General features: G+C 35.8%; 1 protein-coding gene and 1 long non-coding RNA gene across 10 annotated transcripts; one reads left to right on the forward strand and one right to left on the reverse strand.

The window, feature by feature from the left end:
* Nucleotides 1–525: 525 nt before the first annotated feature.
* LOC128670936 (uncharacterized) lies at nt 526–4,680 on the reverse strand. Its single transcript, XR_008404803.1, has 4 exons — nt 4,501–4,680; nt 3,953–4,124; nt 3,716–3,832; nt 526–1,724 (listed from the first exon to the last, which is right to left on the reverse strand). It is a non-coding gene; the product is annotated as an uncharacterized LOC128670936 (long non-coding RNA).
* LOC128670883 (adenylate cyclase type 8-like) lies at nt 2,036–21,978 on the forward strand. 9 transcript variants are annotated; one of them, XM_053746948.2, is made up of 21 exons: nt 2,036–2,271; nt 5,127–5,845; nt 5,940–6,089; nt 6,168–6,283; nt 6,364–6,475; nt 6,557–6,684; nt 6,946–7,104; nt 7,568–7,706; nt 8,102–8,203; nt 8,658–8,749; nt 10,206–10,461; nt 10,563–10,646; nt 10,839–10,943; nt 11,608–11,819; nt 12,439–12,514; nt 13,437–13,659; nt 14,519–14,601; nt 14,977–15,078; nt 16,102–16,350; nt 16,841–17,008; nt 18,602–21,978. In XM_053746948.2, the coding sequence occupies exons 2-20, from the start codon at nt 5,300–5,302 to the stop codon at nt 17,006–17,008; spliced, it is 3,102 nt and encodes a 1,033-aa protein (XP_053602923.1). In that variant the 5' UTR covers nt 2,036–2,271; nt 5,127–5,299; the 3' UTR covers nt 18,602–21,978. The 9 variants fall into 9 exon arrangements, with proteins under 9 accessions (XP_053602923.1, XP_053602888.1, XP_053602880.1 ...); XM_053746913.1 differs by having other exon boundaries at nt 2,039–2,347; nt 16,841–16,990; XM_053746905.1 differs by having other exon boundaries at nt 2,039–2,271; nt 5,084–5,845; nt 16,841–16,990.
* The last annotated feature ends 72 nt before the right edge of the window (nt 21,979–22,050 follow it).

A 22,050-nucleotide genomic window follows, 5' to 3' on the forward strand; every position in this document is an offset into this window, starting at 1 on the left:
TTGTAAATAAAGTAACCTGTCTAGGATTGTACTATTTTAAAATAAAAATGGAGCGAATGGACAACCATAACTAATGTTTTTTTCTAGAAATGTTCGGTAATCATGTTTGTTGACTTGTTATTCTGCTGGTTTATTCACTCTTGTTGTTGAAATTTGGCATACTTACCTACCTATCTATATGTAATTATTGTAAAGTAGAAACTGTTTTTGGAAATGTGCGAAAATATAAATTCTCAAAAATCTGTAATTCCACACGCCGAAAATGAAATTTTGATTTAACATATTTCAACTAATATTTCATATTTGCTATAGATTTTATCACGTCTTTACGGAAAGTAGCGAAAACCAAAGGCCACTTCCTTTTTTAGCTATATGGTGGACTTGTTTCACGTGAACTAAGAATAAAACTTTCATAGTTATGGCAAGTAAATACTAGTACTTAGTATTAGTAGTAAATTATTCTTACGGGCATTTGTTTCAAAATTAGATACAATTCTGATATACTTAAAACACAGTCAAGTGCGAGTCTGACCTGCGCATCCAGGATTCCGACTACTAGTTAAATCTGCGGTCGTATGCACTCAAGTTTGTAATTGGTACATAAATCTAGAAGTAAATGCATAATATCTACGTTATTGTACAAATCTGTTTAGGACCTTCGGAACATTGCGCATGGCACGCACGCACTTGATCAGTTATTTTTTCTTTATTTGTATACATTTTAATTCTTGGCAAACATGATCAGCTAAAGAGGAGCACCTAAGTATTGAAATTGCAAAATGTCATATATTTTAATAGCACTGAGTCACAGGTTAGATTTTTTTATTGCTGAAGATATTTCAGTGTGGTGTCACTCTCCAATATAATAGCAAAGCTTGTTAATAAATATGGTTTATAATACAATTTTTTAATTTTAACATGTTACAGAAAGAAGAAAGCTCTTGAATTACAACAGTAATGACAAGATTAAGAATTCAGTATCGCGTGTGACACATTGATCTTGCAGGTGTCCATAGTCTGCGGTGACCACTTTCCAGGTGGGCCATATACCTGTTTGCTTGCTTGGTAATGTAATAAAATCGTATCATATCATTTCTAGGAAATGCTCGTTTTTGTAGTAGCTCGTAGCATTTCGTGGTAGCTCGTAGCATTTGGTAGTAGCTCATAGCATTTTGTGGTAGCTCGTAGCATTTCGTAGTAGCTCGTAGCATTTTGTAGTAGCTCGTAGCATTTCGTAGTGCTCGTAGCATTTTGTAGTAGCTCGTAGCATTTTGTAGTAGCTCGTAGCATTTTGTAGTAGCTCGTAGCATTTTGTAGTAGCTCGTAGCATTTTGTAGTAGCTCGTAGCATTTTGTAGTAGCTCGTAGCATTTTGTAGTAGCTCGTAGCATTTTGTAGTAGTTCGTAGCACTTTGTAGTGCCTGTAGTACTTCGCAGAAGATTTTAGCATTTCGTAAATGATTGGAATAAAAATTTGCGCCGTGTGGTTCCGACCCAAGAATAGGTCCACTAAATATCCCCTGAAGCAGCATTCACGACGAGGGTTGACGTCAGGCCGGTCACAAAATCTTCAAAATTTAACATATTTTAGGGTGTCACGATCGAGAATGAGATGACGTATAACAAGCATTATTTTAGATATTTTTTAAATTTATTCATTCTACTTTATCCTTTTCGGCATCTTCTATTTTTATTCCTATTCCCTGAGGTTGTGTGACAAGCTTGCTGAAATAATACATATTTACAAAAGTTTTCAGCGTTATAAGTAGGTAATCTCACTAAAACGAAGAAGGTTATTTTGTGCATTTTGCATTTTTTTACAGAAACATCGTCAATAAGTCCCTGTTAAAGTTCCAAGTCATAATCACAGCGCGTGTGATAACTAGCAGTATCGGTAATGTAATTGTTTGGAGACGTGAGGTAGTGGCGCTTTACACGTTAACGAACAAGACTAGAATCAATGTGGGTCGGGCGGGCGCAGGCCTTGGGTCGTTCATCTGGGGCGGCTCGGGCGGCGGCGGGCGCGGCCGGCGCGGCGAGCGGCGCGCGACGCGGCAGTCGCACGCGGCCACGTGCGCGCACCGCCTCCGCACCCGCGACACACAGTCCACCCGCGCGCCCTCACCAACCACTCGCTCGATATCCCGAGAACGTTATAGTGCAATATTTTACGACAGATATTCCTTTATTAACCTCATTAACAAATCTCTCCTTACTGAGCTCGTGACATCTTTTTAATATTCATAGTGCTCTCACAGTTTATGGGTCAATAGTAAGTCTTTTAAGGAGATTGCTTACATCATCCAGACAATAATTTCGGCGGGAAACATTATCACATAATAAATTGTGTAATTAATGACAGCATTAAATATAAATTTCTTCTTCATTTCATTATTAGATTTAATATACAATAACGAGGGTAAATTACAATATTAGGATAGGGCACGAACCACGTATATACATATGTATTTCGATTACTGATCCCTCAAGTCTTATTGGATTGAAACGGATCTTTGGCTTACAAAACAATTTCATCACATATTCATGCATCAATGAACTCGTGCTTTGTGAGATTATATGAGATTAGAGACCTTTGCTAATGAAAACTGAATTAGATATGTATTTTGAAAATTTTTATTTCCTACAAAATCAGATATTTTGTTAGTGTAGACGTCATAATTGAAGTGGAATAAGGTTAGGCGGAAAATATTTTAAAAGATATTTATTTTAAGTGTTATCAGATGTTTATATTAAGCTCATTTGTTTATATTAGACAACAGCCAGCCAGTTATTTCTGATCCATTATATAGAACACCTTAAAAATAATAATGTATATTCTCTATATTCAATTCTGTTTTATATTATACCCGTGTACTACAGTAAAATTTGTCCAGTAAGATTTGTGATCTCGCTTGATTCCAGAAAATTTTAATGTCATTATTATTTATTGGTGATTGAATAACAAATATATACTTATACCTATAAATAGTAGCATTTATAGCAATAGGTAATATTATTACAATTAAAAGTTCGGTACTCTCAAAAAGCTATAGTTAGTTGTAATGTTAACATTAGTATGAGCAGTATTTCATTTATAGCCATCTCTCTCGAATTATAGAGTAGAGAACTACGTACATTTTATAAGTACTTATTTTCTTTTAAACTCTTATCATTCCATTAGATTAATAAGTTTAACATAGGTCTGGGATAGGTTCATCGAAGCTTAAAAAAATGTATAAATCTATTTTGATCTACTATACTATGATAAATAAAATGTAAGTTTTTCTCTTCACGAGAACTATTCTTCTACGAAAACCTTTTTGCATAACTTTGTAATTTTAGAAGCTAGCCCTATAGGTAGCTTATAAATAGCCAATTGTAATTCAAAAACGTAAACATACACATATTAAGGGCTCCGTACGTGCTCAAAAAAATAGGATATGATTACTTTGTATATTCTAAGGCATAAAGTTAGAATTTATATCAAATATTTGGATCAAAAGTATCTTTTAGCTGTGAAAAAATCAATCAAGACAACGCGATGACGTTAATATTTATGTCGTAATCGTATTTTGAGATTTCCCAGGGCAAGTAAAACCAAGGGTACTTCTGATTGACCTATAATATATAATTTAGCACGAAGCATTGTCTTACAGCACTTATCAGCAAAAGCATACAACATGCAAGTACATAACAAAAAAAGGCTTTTTACGAACCTCTTGGTGTGCCAGCCAAACTCGCACGTTGACTGTTTTTTTTACAATGATATTTGATCGCCATAATGAACGAATATTTCGTTACCAAGGGAGCTACGATTGATATGTATGTAGTACCTATGATATAATAAGTAGTATAAATGAATCATTTAAATAATAAATCCACGGACTAGGGTTATAATTATAACGTTCGTTAAATGAATATAATGCAATGATTAGTTAATAAAATTACTTTACCTGCTGTTTATACAGTAACTGGTCAAACCACAGATTGGATTATGCAGAGCAGTTATAAAAAAAATCGATAGCAAAAAATACCAATTTGTTGCTCTTTCATAATGATTTACCGATTTGCTTATCGAAAAATTAAAATTGTATGACTCCCTTTCTTTTAGCATTCTATTAATACCTAAAAAATAATAATGCGTTTAGCATTATGTCCATGCAAAAATATTTTTTTGGCAGTTTCAGCATTCCACGAGCCTAATTATACGAGTAAAATGTGGTAAAAATGTATAACATTATAATATATATATAATTAAAATAAACAATAAAATAAAAGACGAAACTATAACTAATAGAATTAATTTAATATACACAAAGTAATACACAAAGTAATATACACAAAGTGTCTACTGTTATACGTAAAGTATAAGCGTATTTTGTACCATTGATATACTTATCTAAGTAGAATGGGGATTAGTAGCGATAGTACTCAATAATTTTTGTGTTTTTTATAAAGAATTCCATTCAAGTAACGAAGATAACGTTTAATTTAAACTTACTTTTCTGGGATATATTCCATGTCTAGTTACTTAAAAATAAGTGAAACAAATAAACTTGTCGTTTGTAAGTAACTAAGAGTCGAGTTTCACGGTCATCCTACTTATGAGCGTCGTAACGATTGTCAATATTGAAATTAGTATGTAGGTATGTATGCACAAACGAGCCAGCAATGTCTGACGACGGCCCAGTTAATGAAAGACTATCGGAACAATGTTTCAGCGTGTAATTTATTCATTACACAGGCGTCCTCGATCAGGCCGGTAACGGAAAGTCTCCGCGATGAACTCTATCGACAAACGCTCGCCACGTCACACACTAGTTAGTTGCTCGTCAAGAAATTCCGCTCTCAATGTTCTGCTATAACTATAACTGGTCACAGTTAGATATAATCTGAGCTTAATATATCATACAACATTTTATTAAACGAAAACTAAATATTCAGATAGAATATTACAAATTTTAAATATGACATATTTGAGTTTCGTAATTCTTAATGAAGATAAGGGAATAAAAGGTAAAGGGAGGAGTTTATCCAGTTGTGGGTCTTATGTAGCTTAAACTTGATAATAACTTGTAAACTAGGTTTAGGTATTTCTAATTTTATTAACTAAAACAAAATTTGAAGTGAACAAATTACAGTGGACCTAGCATCTAAGCTGTACACAATTTCGTACATTTTATCAGAATATTAGGATAGGCATTATAAGTGAAAAAGTTGTGAACAGTTTGGCCTCATATAAAAATGAAAATGATGAATAATCACCGATAGCGGTAAAAATGGATATCGTGTAAAATACAATGGATAAGTCGATGGAGCCTCGAGATCTGAAGAAATGCGCCTGTTGGACATATCTAGTGCCCCCGTGGGGGTTCAAGGACCGGGAAGAAGAGAAGCTTTACTCGGCATACACGCAGCGGCAGCGGCAGCGAGCCATCCCGCGGCTACTGCTGGCCGGGGTGCTGCTGCAGCTGTTCGCGCTGTTGGTGCCGGGGGAGCGCGACGTATTGTTCGCCTACACGTCCGTAGCGATTGCGTTGTTCCTCAATCTGATCCTCGCTTCTATGTACATCTGCATCCGGACTGCACGCCCTGCTCTGATTCACATCGCATGGCTCGTTTTGTGGGCACAACTCCTTGTCAGTGTATCCAGACGACTCGGTGACTCCTATAATGAACTGTTGGGGTGGGCTGTCGTATTACAATATTTCACATTGGCTATTCTCCCTTTCCATTATTTGTTATTAATACTATATAGTATATTATCATTTTCTGCTTATCTTTTGGTCCAATACTACAATGCATCTACATCTGAAAGCAGATTGGCCGAGGACTTTTTCTATCAGGTATATTACAGAAACATACAGTAACGTACGTTATATTATCATAAAATTGTGGCATTAATATCAATGTATTATAAAAATATATTTATTTCAACAGCAAATAGCAAATGGGTCACTGTTGCTCGGAGCGACATTACTTGGTGGAACAGCATACGCAATATCCGAGCGACAACAGCGCAGCTCGTTCCAGGAAACAAAAAGAAGTTTAGGAGACAAACTCACTATAGAACAACAAAGCAAAGAGCAGGTATATAAAATAAGTCAATTTAAATTCAAACTGTCACCGTATGAAAGCATTTCAGCTAATTGAAGTTTAAAATTTTAGGAACGTTTACTTTTGTCGGTCCTTCCGGAGCACGTGGCAGTTCAGATGCGGCAAGATCTAGGTCTCATTGATACACAGTTTAAGAAAATTTATATGTCACGACACGAAAACGTAAGGTGTGTTTTGAAACAATCAAATAATAAATATTATTTTGATAATTATATTTTACATTTAACTTTTTGCATGTTTTACCCAGCATCCTGTATGCGGACATCGTGGGTTTCACGGCTATTTCTTCTACTTATTCTGCACAAGATCTTGTTGCAATTCTTAACGAGCTGTTTGCACGGTTCGATCGATTAGCAGAGGTAACATATACGCACATTACATAACTGAATATAGTTTAGTATATCTATGTTCCCAAATGTATAATTTTAATTTTGTTTTAGAAATATCAACAACTGCGAATCAAAATTTTAGGCGATTGCTACTATTGTATCAGCGGTGCTCCGGTAGAGCGACCTGATCACGCTGTCCTTTGTGTGCACATGGGCCTGTCCATGGTCAAAGCTATAAAGTGAGTTTGTAGTCAACAAAAGACTATCATTCAATATAGCCTTTAAATTTGTTTCTTCTTAAACAAATTTGTTAAAAGGTCCGTGAGGTGTTCAAAAATGTAGTAGTTTGTAGCTTTGGGAATCATGACATTATTTATTTTAAAAACTTTCGTCTAAAAACTTCTGTTTTAGAAACTAAGCCTGTTTCTAAAATTGAATATTTAAACCTCCGTAGGTAGCAGAAGTACAACATGCATGATTATAGTTTAATTTTGTTTTAGATATGTGCAACAAACAACTAACTCTCCTGTGGACATGCGAGTCGGTATACACACAGGAGCGGTGCTGGCTGGTGTGCTCGGACAGCGACAGTGGCAATTTGATGTTTATTCCCGAGACGTCGAGCTTGCTAATAAGATGGAGAGCAGCGGAATGGCAGGGTAATCTTTCACAGTTAGTTTTGCTGTGTTATAACCAGGCGCGGATTAAAACACTTTGATGAGTTCTGAATCATCTGATTTTCTTATTATTTTTTTTGGGTACGTAATTTTTTGAAACATATTGGAAAATAGAATAACGGAAATAATGAAAAAATAAACACTTGGAATTTATTTTTTTATTTATTGGAGTTGACTTTCATATACTATGATTTGTATTGTCATTATTTAAATGGTTTCGAGGCTTTGAAGTGAAGTTTATTTGCAGAAACTAAATGTTTCCATGCTATAATTTTCAATAATTTTGCACGCACAGGGTCCCTAGATGACTGGCGATATAAGACTAGGCCTACTCTCTCTTATTAGCACTGCCTTTAAAATATCTAACGGTTAATCTGACCCTGATTAAAACTATACAAATAAATGCTGCAATCCTGATAATATCTTATGGTTTCAATTTTGACAGACGAGTACACATATCCGAAGTGACCTTGAGTTTTCTCAACGATGAATTCGAAGTGGAACCTGCGCACGGTGAGCGCCGAGAAGAGATGCTGCGCCAAGCCGGGGTTAAAACGTATTTCATAGTGCGAGTGTTGAAGCCGGTAAGGTTTTGTGTTTCGGAACACGCATGATTTATTTCTCTGATACCAGTATACCTACTCTGTAATACATTGTATTAAAATGTAATCGTATAGTAATATATAATTAATAATTGTTTAAAGCAATTATATAGTATTTTACTGCAGTTGTTTTGCTATATATGAGCCGTAACGTAATAATATTACTTTATGATTATAAAAAGCTGGAAAGTGGACTCTGTATATTATGTCGTACGGCTGAGGAAAAAACCTGGAAAAGTTCAAATGACAAATGAGAAAGTGCAGCGTCAGTTTCAGTTTTTTTTTCACAATAACAAGCATTTCGACAACCCTAATGTTTCTGAATATGAACTAATTCAAAATAATAGACGTCAAGAAGAATAATTTGTTCGTTCTAGTACCAGGGAGGCGAAGAAAAGAGTGCACCGGAGGGCGGCGAGGCCGGGGAGGCAGGGGACGGCGACGCGCTCTCCGACCTCAAAGATGACGACGAGGACTCGGTGAGTGCACTACTGTCTACTCTGCCCCGACCCTCTTGTCCCTCACCCTAAATAAATCTAGGAAACGGGAGCAGTAGGCTCGTGCTAGCTACCTAGTTCCAGTATAATTTAACCAAGATAGATTTCGAGTTTCATTCTCATCCGAATGAATTGCTCATTAGTATTGCTCGAAAATGCTTCTTCTAACATTTTAACTCTGTCCAAAAATCACTTGAAGTCTTACACAAAAATAGTAATGTTATGACGTTTTATTTTAGTAAAATATGGCCTAAATATCAAACACAAAAATATGGCCTAAATATATAACTTAGTAAAAGAAGGTGACATAATACAAAACAATTGTCTTCTCGGGATTCTAGAACGGAGTTAACATTATCCGTCATAATCATGACACATAAACGCTCATATCGATTTACCGCTTTCATTATAGAAATGCTTCGTAAATTATTCGTAGGTTCTATCACCACAAGACGAGAGCAAGGACAGTGAAGAATTGAAAATTCTCACAATGTTGCAAGAAGAGCTCGTGAATAGAGATGACGACAAGTAAGTTCTTGTTTGCTATTGTTTACGTTTTCGGCGACAATTAAGATAATGAGCCGGAATTGAATAGACTCCCGTTTACAAACTTTTGTGTTTGAGGCGTATGTGTATAGATAGAGTATCCTTGGCTTACGTCATCCGCATGAATTATGTTTTACTCATTCCATTAGATTTCATTCCGTCAGCGAAGTTAGGGAAAAATGTTTGTGATCCCGAGTTTGAATCTGAAATTTCTTGTGTACTTATATGAGTCGCTACACAATCACTACGTTAAATTCTGTTATTTTTCTGAATGCTTATCTACGAATTACTTACGACCCATAACTATTCATCAACCCGCCACTATATAGTCTCCATACATACAAACCTGACGACGCCATACATTGCAAGATTTCTATTCACAGCTGCATTAAGATCAAATATAGGAAAATGTTGATAGAGTTGTAAGTTATCAGCGCTGTAACAGAAAAAAGAAGAGGAGAAAGTACACCGGAACCAGAATACGCTAGAAATAATGTTCAGTTTTATTATATTTGTTACAAAGTTACTAACTTCGTCTGTCTGTCCTATTGTATCGTTAGATCTTAATCTTAAACTATGCTGTGTAACGGATACTGAAGAAGTTTTCACTATCTTATAAAGACCATAGCTGATCTATCAAGCTAGTCATAATGTAACATGTAAGTTTCTACGGTTTATCATATTTAGGCAGAAACTAAAGTAACGTTAAATCAGTAAGTGGAGTTGTTAAATGATCAAAGCACAGTGTTCAGTTCATATATATAACTAGCTGATGCCCACGACGTCGTTCACGTGGCCGAAACATGTTTGGTGGTCAAACATGTCAGGAGTCAAAATTATGAGAGAGATTAAAAATTTATTTATTTATTTATAAGTTGAGGGTCTTTCATTCCGGTATCAATATAAAAAGACCGGAAGAGTTGCTCACGCTTGGAGAAAGCCACATAAAGTAGCAATGAGTGGTATACGCGGGATAAGGACAGTTTCACCGGCACCACTTCTAGTGAGAATCTTGGCTTCAATTAAAGTTTTATACTTCAACAGGAAATGCTCATCGGTCTGAAAAACTTGTTAAGGCGTCATTTCTTTATCTTCTTAGTTTAGCTGGGCCATCATGAGTCTGCATCAAGTGTTCCAGTTTTCAAAATAGTTTATATTGCCCACGCTTAATAGCTATATAACAAAAAAGTTTCATTCGAATCCGTCCAGTAGGTACTTTCGGAGATTAGCATGATCATACATACCTACAGACAGACAAAAAACATTTTTTTTGCTTTCTTATTAAGTGTCTTAATATATTCTTTTTAAGTGTTCAGTCAAAAATACTGTACAGACAAAATATTTTTACTCTTTTATTATATGTATAGATAATAATACGTTACGGGGACATCGTTGAATAATTTGAAATGTTGAAAAGCAATTAACGTATATTGTTCAGGGAACTAGCAGATGCCACCACCCTGTGCCTGACGTTCAAGGCGACGGGGGCCGAGGCAGCGTACGCGCGCCGCCACGACTCGTGTCCGCTGGCGGTAGCGGCGCCCCCGGTGTGCCTCCTGCCGTGCGTCGTGTCGCTGGCCAGCTTCGCCGTGCCGCCCGCCTGGTCCCTGCATGCCGTCTACCTCGCTCTAGTACTCGAGACTGGCCTAATCAATGTTGTCTATTACGCCTACTATCGATATGCTCAATTTAAGGTAATCCTTTCCTCGCTATTTATTTTGCTCTTTATGTTTGATAAACAGACATTAATTAATGAAGTATACATAATTACACATTTCATTTTATTTATTTTTAGAAAAAGTCAATAAGCCCATACTGGAAATTAACGTGCGGTACGTTCAATATAGCCATGTTTGTCGCAGCGAACGTCGCTCCTTTGGTATGTATATTATAATTACTGCTATAATTACTTACATTGTACTAAAATGGTGTAGATATCACTAACTCAAAAAGAAATACTGAAATATATCGGAACCTACATCTATAACTATATTTTTACATACCACTAAAAGAGTATTTAATTATTGAAAAGAAATATTAAAAATTGTTTATTACACAAAATATTGTACAGATTATCTGCGGCAGTTATGAATCCGTGTTGATGGATGGCCTGCGAGAGGATGCGCCTGCACACAGTGGCGCTCGTCGCTGCATTCATCCTTCTTATTACTACCACGTAAGAAAACATTGCACTTTCACATACGGAGGCGAAGACGGGCCCAGTGTACATATCCTATCACACTAAATTAACACAAATGTGCGAAATTGGAGAATTAAAATAAATTTTTGATTACTTCGACATCGTCGAGCCTTGCATAATAAGTAGGAGAAATCGAAATGACTTTATATTATCCGGCACAAAAGTTTACCGTTCTTCGTTCACATAGAGAGTATCAATGAAAATTTACTGATAATTTGAAAACATTTGATTCAACTAGTCTTTTTTAGCTCTATCCAACATTTGCGAAACACAGTTTTTATCGCTATATGTTCTATATATCCTTTTAATTGACCAACCGAGCGAAACAAGCGAGGTATACAAGTCAACTTGGGGCAAAAATACATTTTTTGTATGTATGTTTGTAATGCGATATCTTTCGAACCGATGGTCTGATTTTGATGAAATTTAAAAGGTATATAGGATCTGTCAATAGAATTTTTAAGTTCGTGGGGAATCGAAATCGGTTAAGTCGTTTTTGAAATGTTCACAATTTTGTAAAAACTCATCAAAAATGTATTGTGTTCGCGAGGTCTTTGGTACACGGATGAGTCCCTCGCTGATAAAGCAACATTTCTGCATCTTGCTTTATCAACAATTTAACAGGTTCCAAATATCGCAGGTGGGTGCTGGTGCGCTATGCGGTGCGCTGTGGGTGTCCCCGCTGGGGGGCTGGTCTCGCGGCGCACTGCTGGCAACACTGGCTGCTGCGCATGCGCTACCCGCCGCCCTCTACCCGGAGCTGTTGGTGCCAAGGCCCAGTCTCGATAGGGACCCTTACAGAGTGCGGTTCAACGCAACCGTCGATTTTGACGAAGATATTTTCAACATCATGTTAGTCGTCCTATCTTAGTAATCTTACATGCGAAAGTTTCGATCTGAGCGAGTGTTTAATTATTTATTTATTTCCCCTTTCTTACCCATTGTTGGGTTTAGGCCTCTTCATGGTATTTCCATTTGACTCGGTCTCTTATTGATCGCATTCAGGTCTTACACAAACTTTTTACATTTCATCAACCCAGCCCATATAAACTTTATCTAACAGTCAACCTTTGAGTCATTGACACACCACATACACAAATCAATCAATATTTATATTAACATTATCAATCAATGTTTATATTGATTGATTTGTGCGTAATTGTCTAACAAACATCAAATTTCCTATCTAGATCTATGTCGAAATGCGATAGAATTTGGTACAAGGATAGAATACCTGAAACAGCATCACCGTATTTTTATCCCAAAATTTCCTCTGAAGCGAAGTCGGGACTCAGCTAGTTATAACTAAAAAGTCACGTTTGCCTGAGAATTTCCAGCCCTACATATTATAATGCTTTAACGGGAAAGATGAAATATAAAATATTAGATGTTAAGAACATAAAAACGATAAAGTACCTAGATGATTTATTAAGTCTATTACCATAGTGAATTGTTTATTTTCCGCCCACAGCGCGCAGATCCACGCCGCGCGCAACATCATAATGCTGTTCTTCTTAGCCATTGCTCTGCTCATATTCAACAGATACGTAAGTATATTTTCCGCGTGTTAAATATTTAAAGAGTGAGAAGATGTACCACGATCACAAATACCTGATCGGTACAGAAATATATATTTCAAAAATCGACTTAATCACTACAGTGGAAAATTGTACATTTTGTTATTTTCTTTTTTTTTCTTTTCTCCGATCATGCATTAATGAAAAGTAAAAAATTATTAGATAAAAGTTAAATATTTTTTTAATATAAGTAGTTTTTATCAAATTTATACAAGTGTAAAGGTGCATGGCTTTATACTTAACCAAGAGTCTTGTTGGGGTTTTAGGGTCCGACGCTCAACGGCTAAGGAAATAACCGAGAAAGCGGTCTGACGAGTGAGCTTTATTAAAATCCTTTTTATACAAGAAGCCGTAACTCTTACCTATAGGTAGGTACCCTAAAACCCCAAGACTCTTGGTTAAGTATAAAGCCATGTTTTTAACAGACATAACCTAGAAATCCTCAGATTTATAAATATAAATATATTTGGACAAATCACACAGATTGAGCTAGCCCCAAAGTAAGTTCGAGAGTGTTATGGGATACTAACTCAACGATACTATATTTTATAACAAATACATATATTATTCATCCAAGACCCGGGCTAATCAGAAAAAGACCCGACCGGGGATCGAACCCGGGACCTTTCGGTTCAGTGGCAAGAACTTTACCACTGCCACACCGAGGTCATCAAATTTCAATGAGAAGAGAAATAATACAAAAGATCATCTCTACTCAAAATAATTAGGTTTTAGTTTAATTTAGGTAGTAGTTCGATAGCGATGCATCTCCTCTATGTAATTTTTTAATAAACATGAGAGAATATAGAGCATTACACACAAAGGAACACAGTCTTCTGTGTTAATTTTGTTTTATGGTCGTTATTTATAGCAGCGTTTGTTTACGTATCAGAACGAGTCGCTGGAGCGCGCGCGGCACTCGCGCGGTTTGCGCATGCGTGCGCAGGCGGAGCAGGCGGCGGACCTGCGCAGGCGCAACCAGGCGCTCGTGCACAACGTGCTGCCGCCGCACGTCGCGCGGCACTTCATGGGCGCACGACACCACCACCGCGACCTCTACAGTCAGAGCTACGCGGAAGTCGGCGTTTTGTTCGCTTCTATGCCTAACTTTTCAGGTAAAATGACCCTGCAATGATTCTGGGACCTGATTCTCAAGCAATTTGAGCTCATTACCATTTTACAACACTATCACATCTATTTTTGAATGTTTTAAATTTTCACTTGCCACTTTACCCATGCATATAATGTTATATATATGCCGTTACAGAAAACCCCAATCAAAATAGGTCAATCAGACACATCAATCGATCGAGATTTTTGATTGACCGGACGAATCGTGAATTTGGGGAAATAGATGAAAAACATCGATGGTGTGAGCGTCGGGCTCTTGATATGAATTTATTTTGCAAATGCAAGAACTAATAAAAACAATCTGTTACAACTAGCACCATATACCTAGCACATCCTGAATATCCATAAGTAGATAGATCCACGATTTGATCCACACGAGAAAACAATGTCAAACCACTCCATAATGCCAAGAATGTCGTTGTGATCTTAGTCTTTGCATTTGGTAATGGTCGCTTGTTCTGCAGTCCGGCTCGAAGGACTAAAAGCGTTGGTACCTAACTGAATAACTAATGAGATAGAAATAATAAATATACTGCTGAAGTAAAAGAAATACGTAGATGCTAGTTCGTACACGAACGCCATGCGTGGTTATGGTGTGCGAAGGTGAATCGTAAATAATACTTCTCAGACGATTTGTATCTATGTACGGTTAAGTATGTATGTGTTTCATTCCACTTGATGAGTACGATCATAAGAGGAGAAGGTAACTAATGAGTATTTGAGATAATTTTGAAAAATAAGGACTTGTTTTAAAAATGACGTGAATAATACAATGATTAAATTTATTTGTTGGCGAGGTTCATTAAAAACAACTTTCTTTATGAAGTTGTCTATCTGTTACAGAATTTTACTCTGAAGAAACAGTGAACAACCAAGGGCTGGAATGTTTACGATTTCTCAACGAAGTTATATCAGATTTCGATTTGGTAATAATTTCTCTTTTTATATCTGTACTTTATTAACCTTCCAATGACGAAATTATTGAATTGTTGACTTTTTATCGACGTAATACCTACCTGGGTAGTCTAATAAGTTATACTGAAGTTTGGTTGGATTTTTATAATGTATTCAACTACTGGACAGATTTAAAGTATTACAATGACGTATAGCATATAAAATGATGCCACAATCCAAGGCGAATTTTACTGGCGTTCCTATAAGCTTGAGTAACAACACAGCACTTATGGGAGTTATCGTCAGATCCCATTAAAGCGTAAATCATAATTTACGCTTTAATATTAGGTTTTAATATTTCAAATTCAAATTTTCTTAAATAAAATATCATTGCTTATGTTTTTCAGCTGCTCGAAGACGCGAAGTTTAGTAAAGATATCATAAAAATCAAGACGATAAGCTCTACTTACATGGCTGCTTCTGGTCTTAACCCCACTCGACAGATGCAGGCAAGTTTTCTTATAATAATTTTAATACACATTAGTAATTAATGTCTTATGTATAGTGTAGTAGTTAGAAGCCATATTGGTGTGGTGCTGTGTAGTGACAACACACCACACCAATGTGATGTCGTTTAAAATGTATTGCATACAACTACCGATTAGTAATATTTAATGTGTAGGTACTTCTAGATGAAAACAAATTTGCTTTGTACTGGATCTAGTTATCTGTGCACCTGCATAAATTCCTATAAGTAGTACAACTGTTCTCGATACCGCTCTAGCAAAGACGTAAATGAAATTTAATTTTTATTTCTCTCAACAGTAAAATAATTATGAAACAAGTGTGGATTTAAAAAACAACATTCTTGTAGATATACTATAATATCAACCAACCAACGTATTCATGTGACAAAGAATAAGTATATATTCTGTGAAATCTGATGATTCATGACTGGTCCTTGCACATTGCATCCACCAACACAACAAAAGGTTGCGCAATACGGCCTTTTAAACTTAATGAATACAATAGGTTTTTATGTGTTTCAAAATTAATTATTATATCATCGATCATATAATATACAAAACAGTTTATAATAATGTCTATGCTCCATGGCTGGTACGTTGCTTGAATTGTTGGTAAAGTCCTGCAGACTTTGCCAGCGGCTTCGCCCGTGTATATTCCCACGGGAACAGTATTTTTTCAGGGGTGAAAGATACTCTACTATGTCCTTCTCCATACTTCAAACTTGTATGCAAAATTTCAAGAACATTTGTAGAGTAGATAGAGCATGTAGCAAACAAACACGATTTTCACATTTATAATATTATTGTATTTCCAAGTACAATATAGTCAATAGGTACTTTAAAACTGTATAATAATCTTTGGACAAAAGATTCCGTGTAAAGTACTTTTTCCCTGCTCATATACGTTCCACCCTTCGATTTACAATTTTGATATATAATACAATACACTCGTACTATTAATTCAGCAAATAGTACAGTACCAGCCGACAATGGTATGTGTTGCAGCCGTCAGACGGCGTGCTGGTCCGCTGGGCGCACCTGGCGCGGCTGGTGGAGTTCGCGCTGGAGCTGCAGCTGGTGCTGGCGGCCATCAACGAGCAGTCGTTCAACCACTTCGTGCTGCGGCTCGGCGTCAACCACGGGCCCATCACCGCCGGCGTCATCGGCGCGCGCAAGCCGCACTACGACATCTGGGGCAACACCGTCAACGTCGCCTCCCGCATGGAGAGCACCGGCAAGGCGGGATGCATACAGGTCACCTCATCATCATCAAATAATTTGACGGCGAGGCTCTTGACGGTGGAAAATATTGACCCGCAAAAAAAATTATGACTTCAAAATCTTACCCAATTTAATGGGAACATAGTGATATTCACTTTTTACGATTCGCGGTTAAAGCCCACAAATACACCAATACCGCAGGTCTTTAAATTAATTCGTTAACTGCGTGGGGTAATGATGATAGTCATGGGACCATTTTTATTATAGAAAGAAAATTAATTTCTGTGTTTATTATCGAAAGAAAATTAATTTTTGACTAAAGATCTCTATTATGAAGTAGTGAGTACTCACACATTCTCAAATAACGTTATTTTATAGTACTGTCCAATCTACAACGGGCTATAGATGATAGTGTCAAGGTTTGTTCGAACTGAAGACTAGGAAAGGAGACAAAGACGATTATCAAGTTTATCAACAATCATTTTGATCTCGTATACAGATAATGTGATGATAATGTTTTCAGGTGACAGAGGAGACGTGCCAAATTCTGGAAAGTTTCGGGTACTATTTCGAGCAGCGCGGACTGGTCGCGGTCAAGGGCAAGGGTCAGCTCATGACCTACTACTTGCAGGGCAAGAGAGACGATACCAACGCACATACAGACAAATCCACTGTTAGTAATATTGATTAGGTAAAATACTGTGCACTTTTGACGGTTCACTTCTTGTGTATACTACATGTTCACTTCTTCGTGTTTTCATTGTTCAGGTTTTGCGTGTGCCTTCAGCAGAATAGATTATATAGCAGAGTAAATGGTATGTTAATATATACTATGATAAAAATATGTTATATATCGATCATAACATTTTATTGAATCTGTATGTATATATTTTAAAAATGCAAAGTGTCCGTTATGTTATCTTGTGAAGCAGTTGTCGCATCGCATGACAGCTAACCAGATGGTATTTCAAAAATAATTCGTGGCACTTATATGAGTATGGCGTTTCGTCTCAAAATATAGAACACAATACTGTTGTAACTCCTGGACTCGAGAAGATTTTAATGTCGGCTACTAATAAAACTGGCTGTGACACAACACTATTACGAAAAAAATCTTTGGAGAACGTCGACAAGCAAAGAAGAAGGTGTCTTGCCAAGCAATTAAAAATGGTTTTTCACCCGGACAACCGCGCGTGCGCTCCGGACAGTCTACCCGGACAGGCCGACGTGCGCCGTCGCCCTGCACGGACAGGCCGCCCGGATCGCGTCGCCTCTCCTCCGTCTCCCTCCATCTCTCTGAACATTCGCCGGGAACATTTCTTCGGACACTTGTTTGAATTTATAACTGTGTATTATGTTATTTTGTGATTCATTACAGGGAACTCACTGCTCACTAACGCATCACGCTTTATCAATTTCTTTTATTTAATCGTGTGCATAATGCTACACTGAGCATGGAATGACCTCTTAAGATTAGTAGCCAAGGGCTGTAAGGCATCAATTGCAGCCCGAGATATTTAGATTTTATCTATTGTTCGAGGGTGCAATTGATGCTTACACCCGAGCTAACTAGTACTACTACTAACGATCTCGATTGTGAGGTAAGTAGAAACCGGCATTACAAGAATTGTTTTTTTCCTAACGTAATTATAAAAAAAAAAAACAAAAACAAACAATATTTAAAATAATAGTTTTCTATTCCTGCCTGTTTTTATTAAAAAAAACAACCAAAAGACTTTTTTATTTTTATCAAGAGCGAAATGGAGCTTCGCTATTCGATACCTATTTAAAATTGATGACTAATTATATTCATACGTAGACAAGGCTGAATAGCGAAGCGACCTCTTTGGTCATTGGGCTGAATGCATGATATCTTTATGCCATTTGTCATATTGCCAGTATGATGGTTAGTTATACGCGAACTTTTTGAAAGAGTGAAGTGTTTTTTTTTAAATTACTTACCGCCCTAGCTACGTTATTACCATAGAGCGCTTATTGGTCACCTACAAGCTCCATTATGAAGTAATAAGGACCTACGTACCCAATATAGGAGGTGTAAACATATTAAATTAGCAGGGACTGGCATTTTTAAAATATACTTCTTTGTCTTAGTTTCATTGGCTATGTTTAGAAATGTTTTATTATCTTATAAAATAGGTACACATTGTACAAGACTAGTTCTAACTAATGAGTAATAAAAAGAATAACCAATATATAAGCCAATCCACAGGTCAATACTAATCGACTATTTTTAATAAATATATACCATACTATTTATTTCTAGATGGAGGAAAATCGATCGTGTGAGAACGATGCGCTGCTGGCCAACGGCGACGCCGCCGGCGCCGCACTGACGCCGCTCCACTCTCCGCCCCCCACCAACCCTCTACTACAATCTTAAATCAATTTCATAGAGGACTCGTATAAGTCATGTCATTATGCTTTTAGGCGATTTAAATAAAACCTAATCACAGCGTTAGGATTTACCGTTTACCGAATGAAGCCGAAGTTTCGGTCAAACAGTATAACACACTCGATAAAAATAATATCGTAAATGCTGTAAGTCTGTAAGCTCAAAATCATACATGAAGCAAAAAGCTTGTGCTGTACTATCGAGTATTTAGGATTTCAACAGTGCAAAGTACACCTACAGACAGTAGTTATATTAATGTATAGTTCAAAATATTGTGTAAGTTTATGAATTGCACTATTTTTGGTTCTCAATTAAATGGTAAACGCAATAAAAAATATCAATTTACTTTAACTTAGAATTTTTGTACAAAGATGAACCGACATCTACGAAACTACCGACCACAGAAATAGATCGAGACGACATACCCAGGCTGAGACTGAGCAGCACCTGACAAGTATTTACTTGTCAATAAATATTGAAAATGTGTATAATCCTCAATTCTACAACATAGATACTACTTAAATTTTTAGATTATACGAGAACAAATATGAAAATCCGTCCAACTAGTTACATCAGTATAATGTAACTAGTGGGAAAAGGTGGCCTTTCCGCGTTTCTCGTTCGGAAACGGTTGCATTATCATCTTCCTGTAAACTAAAGTACAGTTTTATTAATTATCATCAGCGTTGCCAGACGTGTCGTTCGTTCGGCTTTGCCTGGATGCGCTAGAGAGAACACGTCATAGGCACTATGCTATGCCATATAATTAATCTAGGAAGCGGAAAAGCATTTAATACCCTGGTGTGCTCAAATGTCAAAGAAGAACCTGAATTTTCTTTTTAAACCTTTGTAAAGGTCGGTCGAACTAGTAGTGCCTTTTGTGAAATAATGGATTAATCAAGAATAACACCAAATATGCGTCAAACCAAATATTTGTTTAATTGTTTAATTAAATTAGATCTAAAATTTTGTAGAATGTTGTGGCAAGCAAATAATTCAATTGATTTACGGATAAGTAGCTTTTATTTATTTAGTGTAGGTAGAATTTTTCATGATATAGATAGATCTTCCAATCCAGACTTTAGTAATACTGTTGCTTCTGGTATAGCAATATATACAATAGGTATTTATTTAAGTATAGTGTATTAATCTATATACTCGTACAACGATGTATACGTATTTAGTTCAGATGCAGGTTTTTTCTTATTTATTACTTATTATTAAAATTACCCATTATGACATTCACTACTACAAATACAAACCTACAAATTGCGGCTTCAAACGAGTATGCTCCTATTGTGAAATATCCAATAATTAATATTCAATTTCATTAAATTTGTTGGTAATTAATGTAAGTAGAGAGAAAGCGAGTGCTGACTAATGGTTGTTGCTAAATGTTTCGAATAACCTGTGACATATTTTAAAGTTTTTTTCGGAAATTATCATTAAAAATATTTCATGGAATACACTTCACGGATTGTTAAAATCTTGTTTACTGACAAAGACAGTATTAAACAACTAAATTAGTACAACAAATAATTTTAATTTACACGTCATCAAGCATTAATTGCCTAATCATATTAATTTACAAAATATTTTATATACGAACAAAGAAGTACTGTACTATATAGCGCTATTAGGAATTTTAATTATACTAAACTGAGTACCCACAGTAACAGATTGCAGTTAGTACAAAGATAGTATGTTATTTCTAAGTTGTAAATATTCAATATCCCAGTAAATTGAGCGTCATTTTCGTTACGACCACATTCATGATTTAATCAGTGTTGTTGATGGATAACTACAAGTAGCAATATCTGTTTAATAGGTAAATCACGTTACTTGCTAAAGTCATTTTACATGTCGAGTATCGAGTTATTTTACAAGTCGACTCAATGTACTAAGTATTTTACTTTGTTAGAATTTTTTGACTTACAAATGCATGATAAATTAGTATCAAGAGGTAAAAGAAATCAGAATAGGGAATGTAGGTGAGTATGGACGAGCTCCTCAAATATTGTACATTGTGGATAGTAATAGATGCTGGAATTACATTTTCCAAAACACTTGTAGTTTGGTTTATCAAAATTAATATACAATTACAATTTTAAATTAATGAGTATTAAATTTGATAAATCAATCTTCCGTTTCTTCTTCCTAATATTACATATGTACCTCTATCCGGTTCTTTATTTCTCCAACCGTGCCTACAGGTCATAGCTATATAGTTAGATAATTATTAGTACAAAGTAATATACTATGCTTCAAACACTCTAAGTACAAGCATCTAAAAGGTGTAGTAAAAATTAATAATATATCAATATAAGTATAAGTGTGCTATGTCGCTATAACTATTCCTATATAGTTGTGTGCAATAAAGTGTACATAAAATTAAATAAAACGCATTTCATAAGTACTAGATATTTCTACATCAGTCTAATTTGAGGGAAATCCTAGACGATAGATTCTGGATTGGACGGACATATTCAGGTTACAGCTTGGAAGTATTTTTTGTTGCAGAACGTTATTTCCTCATTTTCTTTTAAAAGTTGGCATTTGTAATGACCCTATAAAAATTACTGATGGTTAAAAATCAACCTGTACATATGCATGCTTGTGCGTAAGAATGCAAGTTTTACTTATGCAACTCGAATATTACAGACTTGCAGATAAATCTATAGTCATCAGTGTTGCCTCATCTTCACATTCGTGTATTCTGTAGCTATATTGTGATATTGATTATTAGGTCATTGTATAGGTATTAACAATAACAACATCGATGTCACTAAACCTGTCACAGACATCAAGTATACCTAATATATGTTTGTAGCATCATATAGATATACTTAGTTACGTACTGCTTATAATGATTTATGCAATTTTTATATTAGAAAAATAAGTATTAGGTAGGTAGTGAAACTGTGCTTTCGTCGCCTAGTTCTAGCCTAAGTATTAATTATGTAATATTATATGCATTTTGTAGCATCGATGTTTACCGATGATATTATGTGTTACAATAATAGAGCAGAATAACTTAATCTATCGTAGGAATATTAAGTGGTGATATTAATGTGTATGTACATATATCTGTACTATCTATGTTAGGTCTACTTAGAAAAAAATATTTTTCTCTCTAGTGATATAATCTTCCTGTGATTTGTGACTTAATAATTTTATACTTATATCATTAGCTCAATCGTCTAAAGGTTGAACTTCTCTTGGCTATAATTTTAATAAATAAAGCAATATATCTATAATTTTGTGTTTTTATCAATAAGATCGTCTTATCCTCATTAATAAATAAAGTCCTGAGATAGCTA

Source organism: Plodia interpunctella, chromosome 1 (assembly GCF_027563975.2).
Source record: "Plodia interpunctella isolate USDA-ARS_2022_Savannah chromosome 1, ilPloInte3.2, whole genome shotgun sequence".
Taxonomy (NCBI): Eukaryota; Metazoa; Arthropoda; class Insecta; order Lepidoptera; family Pyralidae; genus Plodia; species Plodia interpunctella.